General features: G+C 42.9%; 1 protein-coding gene across 4 annotated transcripts in view; it reads left to right on the forward strand.

Moving 5' to 3' along the window:
- SPIRE1 (spire type actin nucleation factor 1) overlaps positions 1-16,530 on the forward strand; it is a 125,373-nt gene that overhangs the window by 100,247 nt on the left and 8,596 nt on the right. For 2 of the 4 annotated variants that reach the window (XM_088524054.1, XM_088524056.1), the window contains 4 exons: positions 62-103; positions 7,190-7,350; positions 12,518-12,608; positions 14,210-14,352. In XM_088524054.1, coding sequence (XP_088380180.1) covers positions 62-103; positions 7,190-7,350; positions 12,518-12,608; positions 14,210-14,352 — 437 coding nt within the window. The remainder of the gene's footprint in view (positions 1-61; positions 104-7,189; positions 7,351-12,517; positions 12,609-14,209; positions 14,353-16,530) is intronic. The other 2 variants (XM_088524055.1, XM_010221635.2) reach the window with 1 other exon arrangement.

A 16,530-nucleotide genomic window follows, 5' to 3' on the forward strand; every position in this document is an offset into this window, starting at 1 on the left:
TTATTCTTTTTTTCTAATAGCTGAATCATTTTCTTTTGTTCTTTTTATTTCTTTTTTACAGCAATGCGGCCACTTAGCATGTCTTACAGTTTTGACTTGTCAGGTAAAAGGTGCAATGGCACCTGACGTGGTTATTGTGCTTATTGTGAAATTTGTTCCATCTGTTTGTGGAATTCACATTTAAGAAAGAAACTTGAAGGGGTTCTTCCGAGATATGGTCAGTGAAAATTAGACATAAGGTAAATTACTGTTTAATACCTGTGTTTCCCCTATCATAAGAGGCTGCCTAGAGATAGGAATAGAACACATTTCAATTGTAATTGACTGCTGGAATTCTATTTAAATAAATAACTAAAATAAGATGGTCCAGAGCTACTCTAGGCTCTATAATGGATTGCAGACCGCAGTGTCACATTCAAGTCTGTTTTGCTTATTATTTATTATTCTGACCTTTGTCAGTCACTTTTTGACTTGACTGACTTTTGGCAGTCCTTCATTTCTGGGGAGATCTAAAAACCTGATTTTTAAGTCTTCCGTCTTTCTGGTTTTAATAAAATGCACGTGTGATGCTAATGTAGAAAAGAACTGTCAATTCTGCCAAGAAAAGTTACAGTGTGTTTTGTGAGACACAGAATCAAAGACATTCACTCAAAAGAGGTTAAACCATCACTCCTTACCACTTAGCAAAGTAAGTGGCTAAAGTTTGCTGGTAACTCAGCTGATACAGAGGATTCCATAGCTGATGTGGGACTTCAAAGTAATTTAAAGTTTCCTTTTAGTGGGTCATTAGCTGGCCATGTACCAGCTGTACAAACTGTGTTCTACTTCAGGAACGGTTTTGCTGATTAGGCATAAAGTAAATCCAGGCCTCCCACACTGGGTACTTAGCTTTTCAGGATACTCAAGCCTAAAGACCCCTTATTTGAGGATATTAATATTCTACATTAGCCTCAAAGATTTGTCCATGGGGGAGAGAGCTTATCCTTTCCTTCCCAAATGGACTGGCAGGAGATAGCTAATAGCTAGCACCTGACTGTGGCTACTCTGTGCAAGTAGGTGCTTTCCCTAGGTGTCTCCTGAAAAAAAAAAAAAGTTTCCAAATAAATCCAACCTCTTATTCCATGAAGAAGCAACACCAGCTATATCGCTCCCCTCCCTTCCAGTTACAGACAGACACATTTTGTATGGGACTGTGCAGAATTTCCCTCATCTATTTCTCCATATGCCCTTTCATCCGCTTCGGTAATTTTTTTTCCATAGAAGGGCCTAACCAGACTGCAATGCTAGCATATTGCAGTAGAGAAAGGCCACGTATGAGCTATTTGATTGCCATAACGTAATCAAGTGCAGCACTCTCACGGTGTAGGAGCAAAGACCAGAAGGGCTCTGCGAATGCAGTTTCAAGGTGCGGCTGAGCCCTGCTCTCAGCTTGCTGTGGAGAGGAGAGGAGAGGGCCAAGCTCCCCGCTCCAAGCATGGGATTCCTTCTCCTCCTCTCTGCTTTTCTGCCCCTTTACTCACCACATAAACTGATTAAACTCACGTAACCCAGAACAAATACTTTTGTTTCTTGCCGAGTTGGTTTTCTACTATTTTAGTGATTCAAGCTTGCTTTCTATCTGTGAGCTGCTCGGTGAGGAGGCTCTCGCCGTCGGTGGCAGCACGAGGCCGCTGAGCCGCAAAGCCCTTTGCCTGGACCGCAGGCTGGCTGCCAGCGTTCAAGTGACACAGGCACTGGGTACCAGGTCTAATTCCGCTGAAAGCTGGGGGCTCCCCTTGGCAATCAGATAAAGGCATAAACAGTCAAACTTCAGTTCTTTAAAAGTATTGCCTCCAGGGATGGTAAAAGATAAAAAAACAAATGTGCCAATGACCAGTGGAAGGGAACCAGTTCAGGTCTGTCCTTGTACATGTGTCTGCCTCTTCTTTCGCGTGTTATTTTTCAGGATCCTGACACATCTCATTTGTTTAAATCCAAAAATATTTTGTAAAAGCTCCCCTCACAAATCCATTAACTCATTACCATAATATTTTTATTTTTAAGAAGTAGCTTCAGAGCAATCTATTCAGTACAAAACTTTCCTTTTTTTTTGACTGACCACTGAAGAACTCTTCCTGTTTTCTTGCACCATCTTCTAAATGTGGTTGTTTTCTGCTTTCCGAGTCATGTGCTTCTCTGCGAGTAGTGTCGCATTCCGTGCCTGAGTGATCCCGTGCAGTGTCTCCAGCAGCAAATCCAGGGCGGCTGAAGCTCCCAGCTGGGCCGATGTGAGACGGCAGATGAGCACTGCAGATGAATTAGATGGCTTGGGGCATAGATGATCAGCAGATGAGCAGCTGCTTTGGATGTTACTGCTTTTCTAATGTTTTTATTTCTTTATTTAGGGCGGGAGGGGAGGGTATATTGTGCTTCCATGCTGTGGTCGCTCTTTTCACATATGTGCTCTCACTGCTTTCATTGCTCCCTGCTTCACTGAACTGCTGCCACAAAAAGCACAAGCCTGTTGAAAGCCAGAGGTATTTCCAATATATTAAGTGCTAGCAGGCAAGTGCAGGGCTTTTGTAGGCTTGCCGGGTGCGACTGTGGTGGTGCAGGCCAGGTCTGAGGAGTTTCCCTCTGGTATCGAGGTGGGATGGTGGATGTGTCACATTGCTCTACACACCTCCCCACTGTTGTCACCGCAAAGAGAAGAGGGGGAATGTGTGGGATCTCCTCTTACCCTGCCTTTCCAGCTAGCAGGTGAGAAGCAGCAAGCAGTAGCCAAATGTAATGAGGGTATCTGAAGGCTGTTCGGGTATCCGTGAGGGCCCGTGGTAGTTGTGGGGCACTTCCTCTATTAGCAGAGGAGCTGCCTAGAGGCAGCTTTGCTTCCACGGACCAGGACACCACGCTTCCGTGTCTCGCGTGGCTCAGAAGATCGGGCGCTCACTCCTAACACGCAAGGTCTCCCCTCCCAGGGATGTATGTGTGAGGCTTTGAAGTTTTTACTTTGGAAACAGTCTGTACATTTGTGGGGGGAAAGAAAACAAAAAGGAAACAGAAGAGCTCTGAGACCAGGCTCTAGGGGGATTATTCCTCGTGCTCCCAAACTTGTGAAGTTAGGGGACTGTTGGATTTACTGGATTTGTGCCTTGGGTCACTGGGAGGGGGCAACTTCATCAAGTCCCAGTAATTGCTGGTTTAGCTATTACAGGAATGAATGGGATGCGAACACCTGGGAACACTTACCATGATTTATTATTTCTCATACCTGACTTCAACACTTGAGTCCACCGAAAGGAACAGCACATCTGTGTTACCATTACTCATCCTATTATCTTCCCCAGTGTATTATTACAATAAATACCTTGGTATTATTAGATAGATAGAACTATGCTAATTCTGCAAATCCTATTTGGCTCTTGTTGTAAACTAAATGTAGAAATGTTAGGGTTGAGGTGTGCATTTGCTACATAGAACCAGGCTGAGGTTTCCGTTTTCAATATTTGTCAATGAGAGTTGTTAAGGAGGGAGGCAGCCTATAACCACGGTTAACATACAACATCAGCATATAACCAGGCTACCTGAGTGCTGCAGTTTGCGCGTTGTCTGCGGTCAGCCTCGTGCCTTTTTGCGTAAGAGACATAATCTTGCATGTAAATAAAGGCAAAGAATTTCAATTTTCTTTTTTAAGTCTCCCCTCATTAAGACTCGTCACAGAAAGCCAACACGCAAAGGTCTAAACACTGATTTTAAAGGTATGTAGTCAAGTGTTCAAATCCAAGACCTTCTGTTTCATGTCCTGTTGTTAGCGACAGTTTTAGAACAATCTCAAGGAAATTAAAGATACTCCTCCAATTTGCAGGTGCTGTTCATCATATTCACTGCCTGGTGACATGGAGAAATGGCCCTTTCCCAACGTGACTGGCTCTAATAAAATGTTAATTCCAGGCTGTTACTTGCACAAGCTTTTTTTGGCATCAGCTGAATCATCCTCAAGATGTTCAGATATTCTGTGAAACTAGAGCTGGTCAAATTGCTATTTCCTTTTAAAGTAAATTTAGCTCCTTTATTCAGAGATTTGCCCATTGCTTTTTTTTTTTTTTTAAGTAGTCATTTTTATAAACATCAGTCTATTGGTAGTTTCTGCCCTTCTTATCCCAATAAGTTTTATCAGGTTTATGATGCTGTGTGGTTGTTTGCCACATGGTGATGTTTCTGCTGTCAGAGTACATCACTAAAGTAACTTTAAGTGCAGGAGTGATAAACTGAACTCAAATAATGCAGGAGTATATGGATTGTCATAATATAAGGAGATAGTGATTTTACAGATTCAGCAGGTAGATTTCAACAAAAACAACTTGTTCCACAGTTAAATCCAGAATTTTTTAACCAATACACAGTAAAAAAAAAAAGTACTTTATTTAAGTTATTTATTTTTATTAAGTTAGCACTCCTGCACTTAAAGTATTGTTATGTTTATGTATATTTTAACAGTATAATATATAACTGATATATATACATATATATAAACTTATATGTAAAAAACTTTTATTTTAATATAAAATACCTATATATAACAGTACTGTAAGTGGAGGAGTGATAACTCCAAAACTGTAGTCAAAACTGATTTTATAAATTAGGTGTTTTTCTGGTTTTACTTTTTTTTTTTTTTTTTGTAACTATTGCAATGCTTGCAAATTATAAAATCAGTTTACCCTCAACTTTTTTTCTTTTTTTTTTTTTTTGGAGGAAAGAACAGTAATAAATGTAATTTCTTACTGAAGAGACCTTCAAAGCAAATACAATATATAAATTGTCATATAAATTGTCATATTCTAGATTCACCGAAAGGTTCTCTGGTATTTCAGAAAGACTTCTAAACGGTATTTCTGAACAACTTATACATGTGTGAACTTAAAAACTATTTTAGGCTTTGCAGGTAGTGATTTATGGCTACATAAATTCATGGCTACATTTTGTGAGGAGAGCCGTGCAGCTGGTCTCCCCAGCGTTTTTCTCCCGGTGAGTCCAACACCGCTTTTCATCCATGCCAGGAGCTCCCGGCCGTCAGGCAGTCGAGCCAGCCAGGAGGTTTGGAGAGGAGGGACCTTGCCTGCTGCCAGGGCTGCTGCTTGGGCCGGACGAGCGCAGTCAGAACATATCAGAGGTTTCCCCCTTTCGTGCGCTTGGGAAACCCGGAGCTGCTGCTATCAGCTTCGTGCCACCCAGTTGTGACGTCTCAAAAGCGGCGCTGGCAGCAGCGAGGTGGGGCACGTTGGTGTTCGTTTTGCTCCTCTGGCTTTCTGGGGTTGTGTCAAGCGGTCATTACAGGAGGAATGCATTTGATGTGGAGGGACTCCCATGCTATACTCGTTTTTCTAAAGAAAAAAAAGGGAAAAATAAAGGAGGAAAAGCGTGGCCCAGAAGCCGTAGTGCTGGCTAGGACGTCCATTAGTAAAACCTTTGAAGGTGGGAACTAGGCTTAGAGAGCCTGAGTATTTGATTGTGACTCTTTGTAGGGAGGACCCGAGGCAGTAATGTAGGATGCAGATTCACAGTCTTGGAATGTCACCATGGCACTGAGAGTCCACACAATCCCCTTTTCTTACATTCCCAGATGAAGGTGTGATTTATAGAGAAACTACGAAATATTCCCTGTCATGTCTCCCTCTTAGTTTACAGCATTTAAGAGTGACCCAACTGACTCTCTAAAATGTCTCTTGATTTAACTCATTCTATTTAATTGCTGTCCAGTGAGAATGTTGTAAAACAGACCTAATGTTGCAAGCGAGGCTTTGTCTAGACTGTAATTTCACAGTCTTAATTTTTACCTACCTTGTGCAAAAACAGCTTTTACCAATGCAAATTGTGTTGTAGCAGCAGTGACTGCTCAACAGACTCTTGTCTGTTTTTTTCAGTGCAACTACATAAGTAGTTCTCAACAATGTATGAGCACTTACGTAGTTGGCACAAGGAATATTTGGGGTTATGGTTACTTTGTCATAGTTCTCCAAGTAACCCAAGGTACAAATCAGCTAGCCCTCTGTACCTGTGTCCACCAGATATAAAATCAGAGTAATAACCCTTCATTACCTTAACAAAGTACCTCCAGGTATTTTAAGGTTATTACAAGACTGGGAGGGAGTCATATAATTACATGGGTAGAAAAACATAGTTGCAGAAAGACCAGATGCTTATGCATACATGCAAATGGAAGATCTTCCTTCTGATTAAACACTTCTCTTCCTTCTCCCGCCAACATAATTTTCTTCACATCAGAATACCGCTCTTTGTACTTTTACAGGGCTAAAACTGATTTATCAGACCAAAGTCTAAGCTCTCCTAAATTATCAAAGCCAGCCCATTAACTTCATTTAAGCTGAGCTAAACATAGACTAGGCTAAGCACTGCAAACCCCATGTTGAAGTTATCAGAGATGCAGCTTCACTCACACTGGCAGAAATCCTGAGTAATTTACTCAACAGAGTTTCATCCTTATAAAATGCATGTAGGTGAAAATAGAGCTGGAGCCTCATGTTTCTGCTGTTACATAAAGATTTGACATCACAGACATATTTTTAATACAAATTGCCACGCAAACCTAAGAATTATACTTATTTTTGATGAATGCTAGCTATTTAGCACATTTTCATTGCTTTTCTCTATACAGAAAAAATAAGTATAATTCTGTTCTTACAGGAATAACTGGATATACTCCATGCTAAAACTCATCATTTCCATATGGTAATGTCTTCAAATTCACTGGAAACCCCCTTGTACAGACATGGTTGTGCATTTATGTTTCTTCTGATATTTCACATAGTTAATTATAGACTATAAGTTGAAGGAAGAATATTTTCAGTTTTAACACAGGAATTGTTTTTTAAGTTCATCAGAACTTGATTGAGGTTCCTTTCTTTATTCTTTTTTTTTTTTTTTTTTTTTTTAGTATCATGCTCTGCTGCTTTTTCCACTGCTTTCATTCTTTCACTTTGCTTTTGTACCACAAGCCATGGCCTGTAGTTTTCTGAGCAATGTATAGCTGAAGTTAAATAATCACTCATGTAAACTACCATCCCAGTTTCCCGGTATTTTTTCCTTTTGAGTGTGCTGTCTCGACAGTAAGGTTTGGGAAGGTAAAATAAAAGCTGATAGTGCCATTTATTGTGCAGTGTCCGAACACCAATTGCTTTATTTCTTTTGCTAGATGTATCTACGCCGGAGGTTGGGAGAAAGCTCGATGACTCCGCAGTGAATGGCAGCTTGGCAGCGCAAGGAAAGCAGAATGGTGCCATGCAAGTGACAGTGCAACGAAAGAGACTCCTTAAGGCTCCCACGTTGGCTGAACTTGACAGCTCGGACTCAGAGGTAAAACTTCAGGACGCAGCTTGATTCTCAGTTTGTCAGCATTGAGTCTCAGTCCTGAATTTGCTGAGGTGATCAACTAAGAAATTATTTTGGAGGTTATAATCTGTATTTGCATGATTTTTTTTGCCAATCCACAGATCTGCAAGAATATTAGGTCATACCTATGGATGGTTAATGATGGATTTGACCTTAAGCCCAGTATTTACTTATTTTTCTAAAAGTCTAGTGTCTATTTGCAGTGCTTATATAGCAAATCATAGAATCATAGAATGCTTAAGGTTGGAAGGGACCTCTAGAGATCATCTAGTCCAACCCCCCTGCACACGCAGGGTCACCTAGAGCACATGGCACAGGGTGGCATCCAAGCGGGTTTTGAAGATCTCCAGAGAAGGAGACTCCACTACCTCTCTGGACAGCCTGTTCCAGGGCTCTGTCACCCTCACTATTAAAAATTTTTTCCTTAAGTTCCTGTGGAACTTTTGGTGCTTCAGTTTGTGGCCATTACCTCTAGTTCTGTCAGTGGCCACCAGTGAAAAGAGGCCAGTGCCATCCTCCTCACTGCCTCCCTTGAGGTACTTATAGACACTGATTAGATCCCCTCTCAGCCTTCTCTTCTCCAGGCTGAACAGGCCCAGTTCTTTCAGTCTTTCCTCATAGGGCAGATGTTCCAGGCCCCTGATCATCCTTGTGGCCCTGCGCTGGACTCTCTCCAGCAGCTCCACATCCCTCTTGAACTGTGGGGCCCAGAACTGGACACAGTACTCCAGATGCGGCCTCACCAGCGCTGAGTAGAGGGGCAGGATCACCTCCCTCGACCTGCTGGAGACGCTCTTCTTAATGCACCCCAGGATCCCATGAGCCTTCTTGGCCATGAGGGCCCACTGCTGCCTCATGGTCAACTTGTCATCTGCCATGATGCCCAGATCCTTCTCTGCAGAGCTGCTCTCCAGAAGGTCAGACCCCAGCCTGTACTGGTGTCTGGGGTTATTCCTCTCCAGGTGCAGGACCTTGCACTTGGCCTTGTTGAATTGCATGAGGTTTTTCACCGCCCAGTTGTCCAGTCTGTCCAGGTCCCTCTGGATGGCAGCGCAGCCCTCTGGGGTATCGGCTACTCCTCCCAGTTTGGTATCATCAGCAAACTTGCTGAGGGAGCACTCTGTGCCTTCATCCAGGTCATTGATGAATAAATTGAACAGGACTGGACCAAGGACTGACCCCTGGGGGACACCGCTAGCTACAGGTCTCCAACTAGACTCTGCTTTTGATGTTTTTGGGAATACAGGCAAATGTATTGCACCCTGTTGCACATCTGCGGGAGCTAAAGCTGGTGAGATGACAGCCCAGGCTCACCATGCCAGCCTTTCAATACCCTGTGCCAAAGAGCTTGCAGTCCAGTGCAAATGACAGTGGGTCAATTTGTGTTGGAGGCTTGGGGAGCCTTACCCTGCAAGTGTTGCACAGGTAGGGACCATCAAGCACCATTTATACGGGGAAACAACTTTGAATCCGTCCCTTCTCAAGCAGAGATTTAATGTTTTAGAACAATATAAAAGGGAAAAAAGCTAAAAAACCCCTCTAACATAAAAGCCACCTTATATGTGGTCCTCAAGTACCAATGGTACATGCTCAATAATGAACTGCATCTCTGGACAGGCAGTGTTATTAATGGAGTCCTGCCCTTTCTGAGAGCTAAACAGGTGTGCTGGGAAGCACACACACACAGGCAGAGTTGTTCACAAAGGCTAATTCCAGCCCAGGGAAGGCCCTCTTCCCTGTCTCTAGTTGTGGGCCCTCTTCCCACTCTAGAACATGGGGAGGGATGGATTTCCCTGCAGGGCACTTAGAGAGACGTCCAAGCTGAGAGATGAAGCAGCTGCAGAGAAATATATGTGGGGAGAAGTGTATCTTTTTGATGCATACTTCTGAGATCGATGAAAGCGTTCTCCCTTGTTGCATTAGGGCTTATCCTATGGGTGGATGCATATCCTATGGGTGGATGCACCCTTGTGTGGGTGCATACTTTGATACATCCAGTCTACAAACAGAAGAGATCTGCATGCTGAAATCTCTCAGTAGTATTTAAAATTACAGTAGTGACTATATGAAGTGTTTTTGTTTTGATTTTTTTAATATTAATGGGGATGGGCAGGGATATGAAGGGCTGTCAATGAAAGAGTTGGATCTCAAACTCATAGCTTCCCAGCTGGTAGCTCAGGGCATCCCAGAGCTAATGAAACATGATTTTTGATGTGGAAAAATGAGCAGAAATCAATAGAAAGAAATTCTGTGAAGGGAAATGTGAAGTGATCCTTCAAGGAAGAAGAAATAAACTGTGTGACTATGATTATCGATTGGAGACTACTGTATAGGCAGAGTTGCACAGAGAAAGCTTTGGGACATAGGCAAAAGATAAATTGAAAATAAATCAACTGCATAGGGCTGTCACCAATAACAGATGCTGTATTAGTCTGAGTTAACAGGAGTAGCTAGTGAAGCAGTTAAGATGATTAAAATGCCCAGCAGAGTACTGACTGGGGCTCAAACACACACTGCTAAAGCAGTGTAAATAAACAAACTGGAGGGAGTTCGGATGAAATTTTCCAAGCTGGCGAGGAGGCTGGGACACCAATCCTTGGAAGAAAGCTAAGACTGCACTGTCAAAATGTCTTGTTTATTTTCTGACTTTTACCTTGTCCCTAATACACACACACGTGTTGTGTTGTCTTGATCGCCGATGAACAAGTCGGCCGCCCCTCTGCTTGCAACTTGAATTGAGCTTAGCCTATTTAGAGTTACTCACTGGCAGTTAAATTACGACTGTGTTGTGCCCTAAATTACAGGTTGCAGCCCTCCAAACGAGCTGGGACGCTTGTTTCTCCCCTGCTTCCCCTTTGTTCTTGTCTCGCCTGGGCTGCGATGCCGACTACGCCCCAGCACCCAGTACTGGGGCCAGAGGTCCAGTTCATGTTAATGATGGATTTGACCTTAAGTCCAGTATTTACTTATTTTTCTAAATGCCCAGTGTCTATCTGCAGTGCTTATATAGCAAATGATGCTTTTGAGAATGCAGGTGAATGTATTACACCCTGTTGCAGGCAAGGGAAAGGTTTGATACTCCCCTGTGCCCGTCTGCTTGTAAGGCCGAATATTGCACAAGCAGTTTCTACCCTCTGCCTGACCTTTTTCTGCATTGCCTGTCACGGTTTCAGAAGGGAAGCAGGACGTACCATCTTGCCCCGTGTGGCTAAGAGAAGTGGCAATCTAATACCCATTCTTAATACAGCTATAAAAAATGTATCTTCCTAAGGAAGCCAGGGGTAATTATGGATGAAAATCAGAGTAGCACATTCACATGCTTTGAAATGGTGCCTTTGAAGCTGCAGCTTTCTCAGTACAAGAAAAAGCTTAATTGGCTCTACGCAGAAGTCTGCAGTCTGGGATGTTGAGTTGATGCAACCTTGGCTGTAAAATGTCGTATTTCCTACCATAATGGTTAGAACTAGATATGTTCCACCAGAATGAGAGGCCTCTGTAGAACAAGGGGTGCCTGGACCGTACCCAAAGCCAGCCATCCCCCAGCCCAGCAAGCCTGCCCTGAAACACCCGCTGCTTTTATTTGTAAACATGAGAAGCGTGGCCACACGGTTATTTTCTTAACTGATGGTAGGAGCACATAGTTCTTCATTTTACTTCTTAGCTCCTTTGACAAGGGAAAAATAATCTTTCATTCAGCAAAAACTTGCCTTGTGCCAAGTGAAGAGTTTGCTTTAGAGGGGTTCGTGGGTGATTCTGCTCCACAAAGTGTGAGTGTGTCGCGCCCGGCCCGTCAGCCCTTCGGCATCGCTGTGACCACTCGGCACGTCCACGTTCCTCGCAGGCGCCCAGGGGCTTTGGGGCAGTGGTAGGTAAAGACCCCTGAGCCAGCTCTGAATAGCTCTCGCTGGCCTCTATAAGGCAGTACAGCTAAATGCACTGCTCAGATTTTCCCTCTCCCAGTTTCTCGTCGCGCCTGTTTTGCAGGTGATGCTGCATCCTTGCAGGTGAATGTATCGTTTGGGGTTGGGGCTGGATGGAGTCTCGGGGTAATGCTGGTTTTTGGTGTATCGACGGGTACAGTGTGGAGCACAGAGCCTGTCCTCGGGCTCAGCATTAGGCCCGGTGGGACTTTGTAAGGGCCTGTCCTGTGCTGCGTGCTGTTCACGGACGTGATCCTGTCAGCTTTTCTTTCCAGCTTTTCTCTGACCCAAGAAGGAAATATTTTGGTTAGTGGAGATTTTCCTACTTGCGATTGGTATAACTAGAGAAGACTGTGACAGCTCTTGACTGGCTGTTAGAGCAGATCCCTTGTTGGATCTGTTAAACCTGACAACTCCAACGATGCAAATGTCTTTGGTTAAAAGCACTCCCATTAGTGCTAACTAGTCTTCCCCGTCTGTCCTTCCGTTCCCTTCCTTTGGGAGGCTCCGGCGGTGCCCCACACCTTGCTTATGTCTGGTGGCTGAAGACAAGAGATTTGATGTTTCGGGTGGCTCAGCCCTTCAATAGCTGCAAGGTGTTAGCCTAGGCCTGTTTCATTTTTGTTCATCTTGCCGGACTTGCTGTTGGCTGCTGTGATGAAATGTACTTGGGTAATGAATAAGATGATCGCTTTAAGATACCAAAGGAAGGAGGAGAAACGCAGCAGGATTAGGGATTAAAGAACATTGCAGTGGAGATCTAATTAATTTCCCTTTACCGGGGTCACCTGTATATAGGAGTGGGTCTCACTCCAAAGAAGCCCAAGTGCTGATTCCTTGCTAGTCTGAGATTGTAGCTACAAATCCTTAGAAGGTCCTGAATACCATAAGCAATTACTTGAGGAAAAGCAACAGGTTACAGTGGACTTCTGCTTTACACTGCTTTTCTGATCAGATTCTTTTAGAATAATATTTAATACACTGAATTCCAACCAGATACTATTTATGCAGTTTCTGAAAAAGTTGGGCTTAGAAAATTCTGTCTACTTAGTGCTGCCAACATTTTTTCTCAAACATTTTTTCTAGGATTTTGGGTGATTTCAGGGTGTAATATGTCTTTGATAGATTGTGATTTCTGCGTGATAAGAAGCATATATGACAAAAAAAAAAAAACTCTGAGGAAGTTTTTCTTTCTTCTTGTTTCCATCCAGGAGGAGTCAGTGCACAAATCAGCAAGCAGCAGCAGCATTTCCCCCTCCCAGATGGAAGACCCCTTTCAGGAAGGCACCAGCAGCAGAAAGAGTAAGTCTGGTTAGAGGAGAGCACACTAGCTGCTTTCTCCTTCTTCTTTTGGCTTCTGTTTTATGAACTTTGTCTCAGACTCCTTTGTAGAAGGCTCAAGCTTCAAGCTCAGCAGTGTTACTGGAATAACCCTGCAAAGCTTATTCAGCAGCCCTCTAGCCTGCTGAATAGGGCAAGTCTGATTAATGGCTGGAAGGCATTAGCCTGTTCTGTCCAATATGGGATATCTTCATGAAACAGAAGGTTTCAAAAGGTATCTTAAAACTAGAAAAATATTGTTAAAACGTTTTTGTACTAAACAGCATTTTTCTCCTAGAATTTGCAGGAGAGCGTGAAGATGCGTTTTCTTGACACAGTTTATTGGAAATAAAAGATCAGTTCTTAATTTTGGCCTACAATGACATTAGCTCATTTAACTCACAAAGACAACTTTACAGCAGTATAAACTCCAGTAGCCCCTTATTTATTTTCAGTTTACCAGCAAAATCAGAAAAAAATGCGTACTTCCTTTTCAGCCAAATGTTTATGCCTCTGATTAACAGCACTTCATGTGCTTTGTGATTCCTTTGGCTTCCAGCTAGAAAGAGAGGAAGTGGTCAGCCAACACAAGAAAATATATTTCCACTTTAATTTTCTGTTGTTTTGAACCAAAAGGTTTCATTTAGGCCATGCAGAGGAAGTGAGGTAACATTCTTTAATGTATCCGCTGTTATTTATTTGTGATCTTCAGTGCCCGGGGCAAGGTGGAGACAGACCAGGTCCTTACACCAGTATTTGCAAAAATTCCTGTTTGGCATAGCTGAGCTTCAGGCTTATTTAGCGAATTGACAGCACCAAGGAGTGTTGCTGTGATGTCTTTATATCAGAGGCAGCCTTACATAGGCTTCAGGCCAACACTATAGCAAGTCTAAAGAAAACAGCTGGAATCTGAATTTGATGTGGAACTGCACAGGAAGTCAGGTTAGTGAGCAGGGGTAGTTTGGCTGTGCTCATCAAAGGCTTTGTTGCTGCAGAAACACATTTTTACCCTCAGACTCATTCCTTGCACCTTTGCCAGCATTTCAGTGGGTGTACTTGTTTGAAAGACACTAGCACTCACTGGTGTTCCTGACAAGAAAGGTACTGACTGGATAGAGGACAGGATCTGTAATCTTTCCTTCAGGTACAGTTATTGCAGGTGTTACTGTGTAACAACAGTGTTTTTTTTTTTTTTTTAACTGTTTCATTGGAAAAGCTTTTCTCCTGAAATGTGTAATCTGGTTCTGTATTTTCTATGCCCCATGGTGAGTAAGTTGGATAGGCCAATAGGCTGAATGAAGCAATGCTACATAGTGACTGGAAGTAGCTTATATGCTGGGAGTAGCATATTTTCTTACGTGAGTATATGTTTTTATGAGTATTCCTGTTCACTCAGCCTTGAAAATGTGATCCATCTAATGAACTGTCCTGAAAATGCTGTATGTCTGTGCGAGCGCACACGTGACCTCAGCCACCAGTAGAAGGAATTATATCAAAAACCGATGACTGTTGTAAGTTCAGAAGAATGTTATCCAATGGTCTTTCTTATGAGAGCCAATTATTTCTCCTGGTTTAATCTTTAGTGCCTCCAAAGTTTTTGCCAATATCATCTACGCCGCAGCCGGAGAGACGGCAGCCGCCTCAGAGACGACACTCCATTGAAAAGGAAACACCAACCAATGTGAGACAGTTCCTACCACCTTCAAAGCAGAGCTCCAGATCACTCGTAAGTGGAGTGGGTGGTAGGAGAGAGAAAAAGAGGCATGCTAACAGTCTAATGAAAATTAAAACTTGGCTGCAGTGTGATTAGAACTTGACACAGAGAAAACTCCTCAGTTCACAAGCAACCCTTGGCTACTAAGGACTTTTTGAAATCAAGATTTGAACTTTTTTTTCTAGCATATTGATCCAAAATCCCAGCTGCAGGTGCCTCAGAAAACATTTGCACTGCAATTAGGACTATGTGGGTAAGGCCACATACCTTGCTTTTATTTCAAAATGTTACCAAAACAGAGTGCTTCAAGTAACTGAATTTCCATTTGAATAGAGATGATTCCAAAGCAGTCGATCTATTTTGTTTTTCAGTTGTTGGAAATGTTTTAATTAATGGATGAACTAATGAATGGAATGGCTTCTTTTCTTCCCACCTTAAGAACCTGTGTGGTTAGTGTTTATACATGTGAAAGCTCTTTCAGGAGTCCAAATCAAGGTTCCACTCTGCTGCTTTGTTAAGTCACCCAGGCAAAAAAACTGTACTGCAACTTGAAAAGAAAGTACAGCACATTTGATCAATTAGCTTTAATTGAGAGCTGTTTTCCAACAGAGTGTAAGTGGCAAAGAGTATGAAATCCTGGTTCTTCTATGCCAACACACTGATTAGTGCTTTGTCCTTTCATGCAGGATATGTTCCTTGTCTCTTTTCCTACCAGCAAGGTTTCCAAGTATGCCCTGTGAACAGAGAAATCGATAAGAACATTGACCTTTTGAAAGAAAGGCAATATTCATTTGCCCCCTGGTTTGGTGCAGTGGCATTAATGGGCTCTGAAGAGGGTACTTGGTGGCCCAGGAAATGGTGGCCCACATCCAAACCTATTAGATGATGAAGTTAAACTGTAAGAAAATTATCTCCAAATGCTCTCACAACTTGTTTCCTCCAGTATTCTAGTGGATTTCATTTATTACATCTTTCCACCTAGAATATAGGTTCCTATTCCAGGTGAAGGGCGGGTTGCAGCATGTTGCTAAGTGCAAGCACGAGTAGAATTGCTCTGCAAATGTTAACTTGGAGCATAATGTGCTGCTGGAGGGCTCCTTCATGTGCTTGAAGACGTTATCGGTACAAAGTGGATTGCTCTGTCATCACCTGCAGCACTCTGTGTATGTGGAAGCACCAGATTCATTTTCTCATAGGGGCCATGGTCATTCACAGACACATTATTTAAAGGGAGGAGGGCGAAAGCTCTGTATGTCACACCAAGGCATTTACTGTTTCACGTATTGAATGTACATAAAAATGTCAACATCTTGACATCGCTGTCATCTCATGTATTTGAGTGGATTAAGGAGCTTAAAGATCTAATACATGAAGCCATTATTTTAAACAGCTAAGCAAAATTTTAACAGGACCCTTTCGACCACATCTGTGTTTTTCTTCTGTTAGCCTATTTACTAGCATGAGCCTAGGAAGCTATGTATGAAGTAAAACTGTTGCAGAAGACATGTGCTCAATTATTCCACTCCCCCATAAAAAATATTAAAGGCAAGGGGAAAAAAAAAAGTCATTAGCTAAATCAGCCAAATGTGGCAGAACAACATCTGCAGTATTCTCGAGCTATGTTGCTTAATGTTTTAGAACAGATGGGACAGGTTTTGCTAGAGATTTTTTGTTTTGTTTTGGTTGTTTAGGTTTTTTGTTTTTGTTTTATTTTTTGTATTTTTGCTTCAGAGCTGCCACCTAATTTGGTTTTGGCCAGGAAGTGACAAACAAGGAAAATCATCAGTGAAATGATGTTCGTTGTGATAGAAGACGCCGGTTTATTTGCTGCCTAGAGAGCGAGTTCTTCATCTTGGCAGTGGTGCCCTCTAGGGTGTGCAGGCAGCTCCCCCGTGCGCCGGGTGGTTCTGGTTTTAGCGGACGGTTTCTGATGCGCTGGCACGGGGCCGGCTGCACACCTGGCCCTGCTGCAGCATCTCTGCCTCCCCCAGGACGCCCGTCCCTTCCGGAGGCTGTGCCAGGCGCTGCCTCTGTAGCCCTGCAGGTCCCTGAGCGAACACTTTGAAATGAGTGCAGAATATTATTTGCTTTTTGTTTGATTTTACACTTCTTCGTCCCTTCCTCCAGGATTGATGGAGTTTCATTTCTTATCATCTGCTCCCGTGGCTGCAGTTTCTCTTCAAGGTGAAA

Source organism: Tinamus guttatus, unplaced genomic scaffold (assembly GCF_059628265.1).
Source record: "Tinamus guttatus ecotype Peru unplaced genomic scaffold, ASM5962826v1 Tinamus_guttatus_pri_ptg000203l, whole genome shotgun sequence".
Taxonomy (NCBI): Eukaryota; Metazoa; Chordata; class Aves; order Tinamiformes; family Tinamidae; genus Tinamus; species Tinamus guttatus.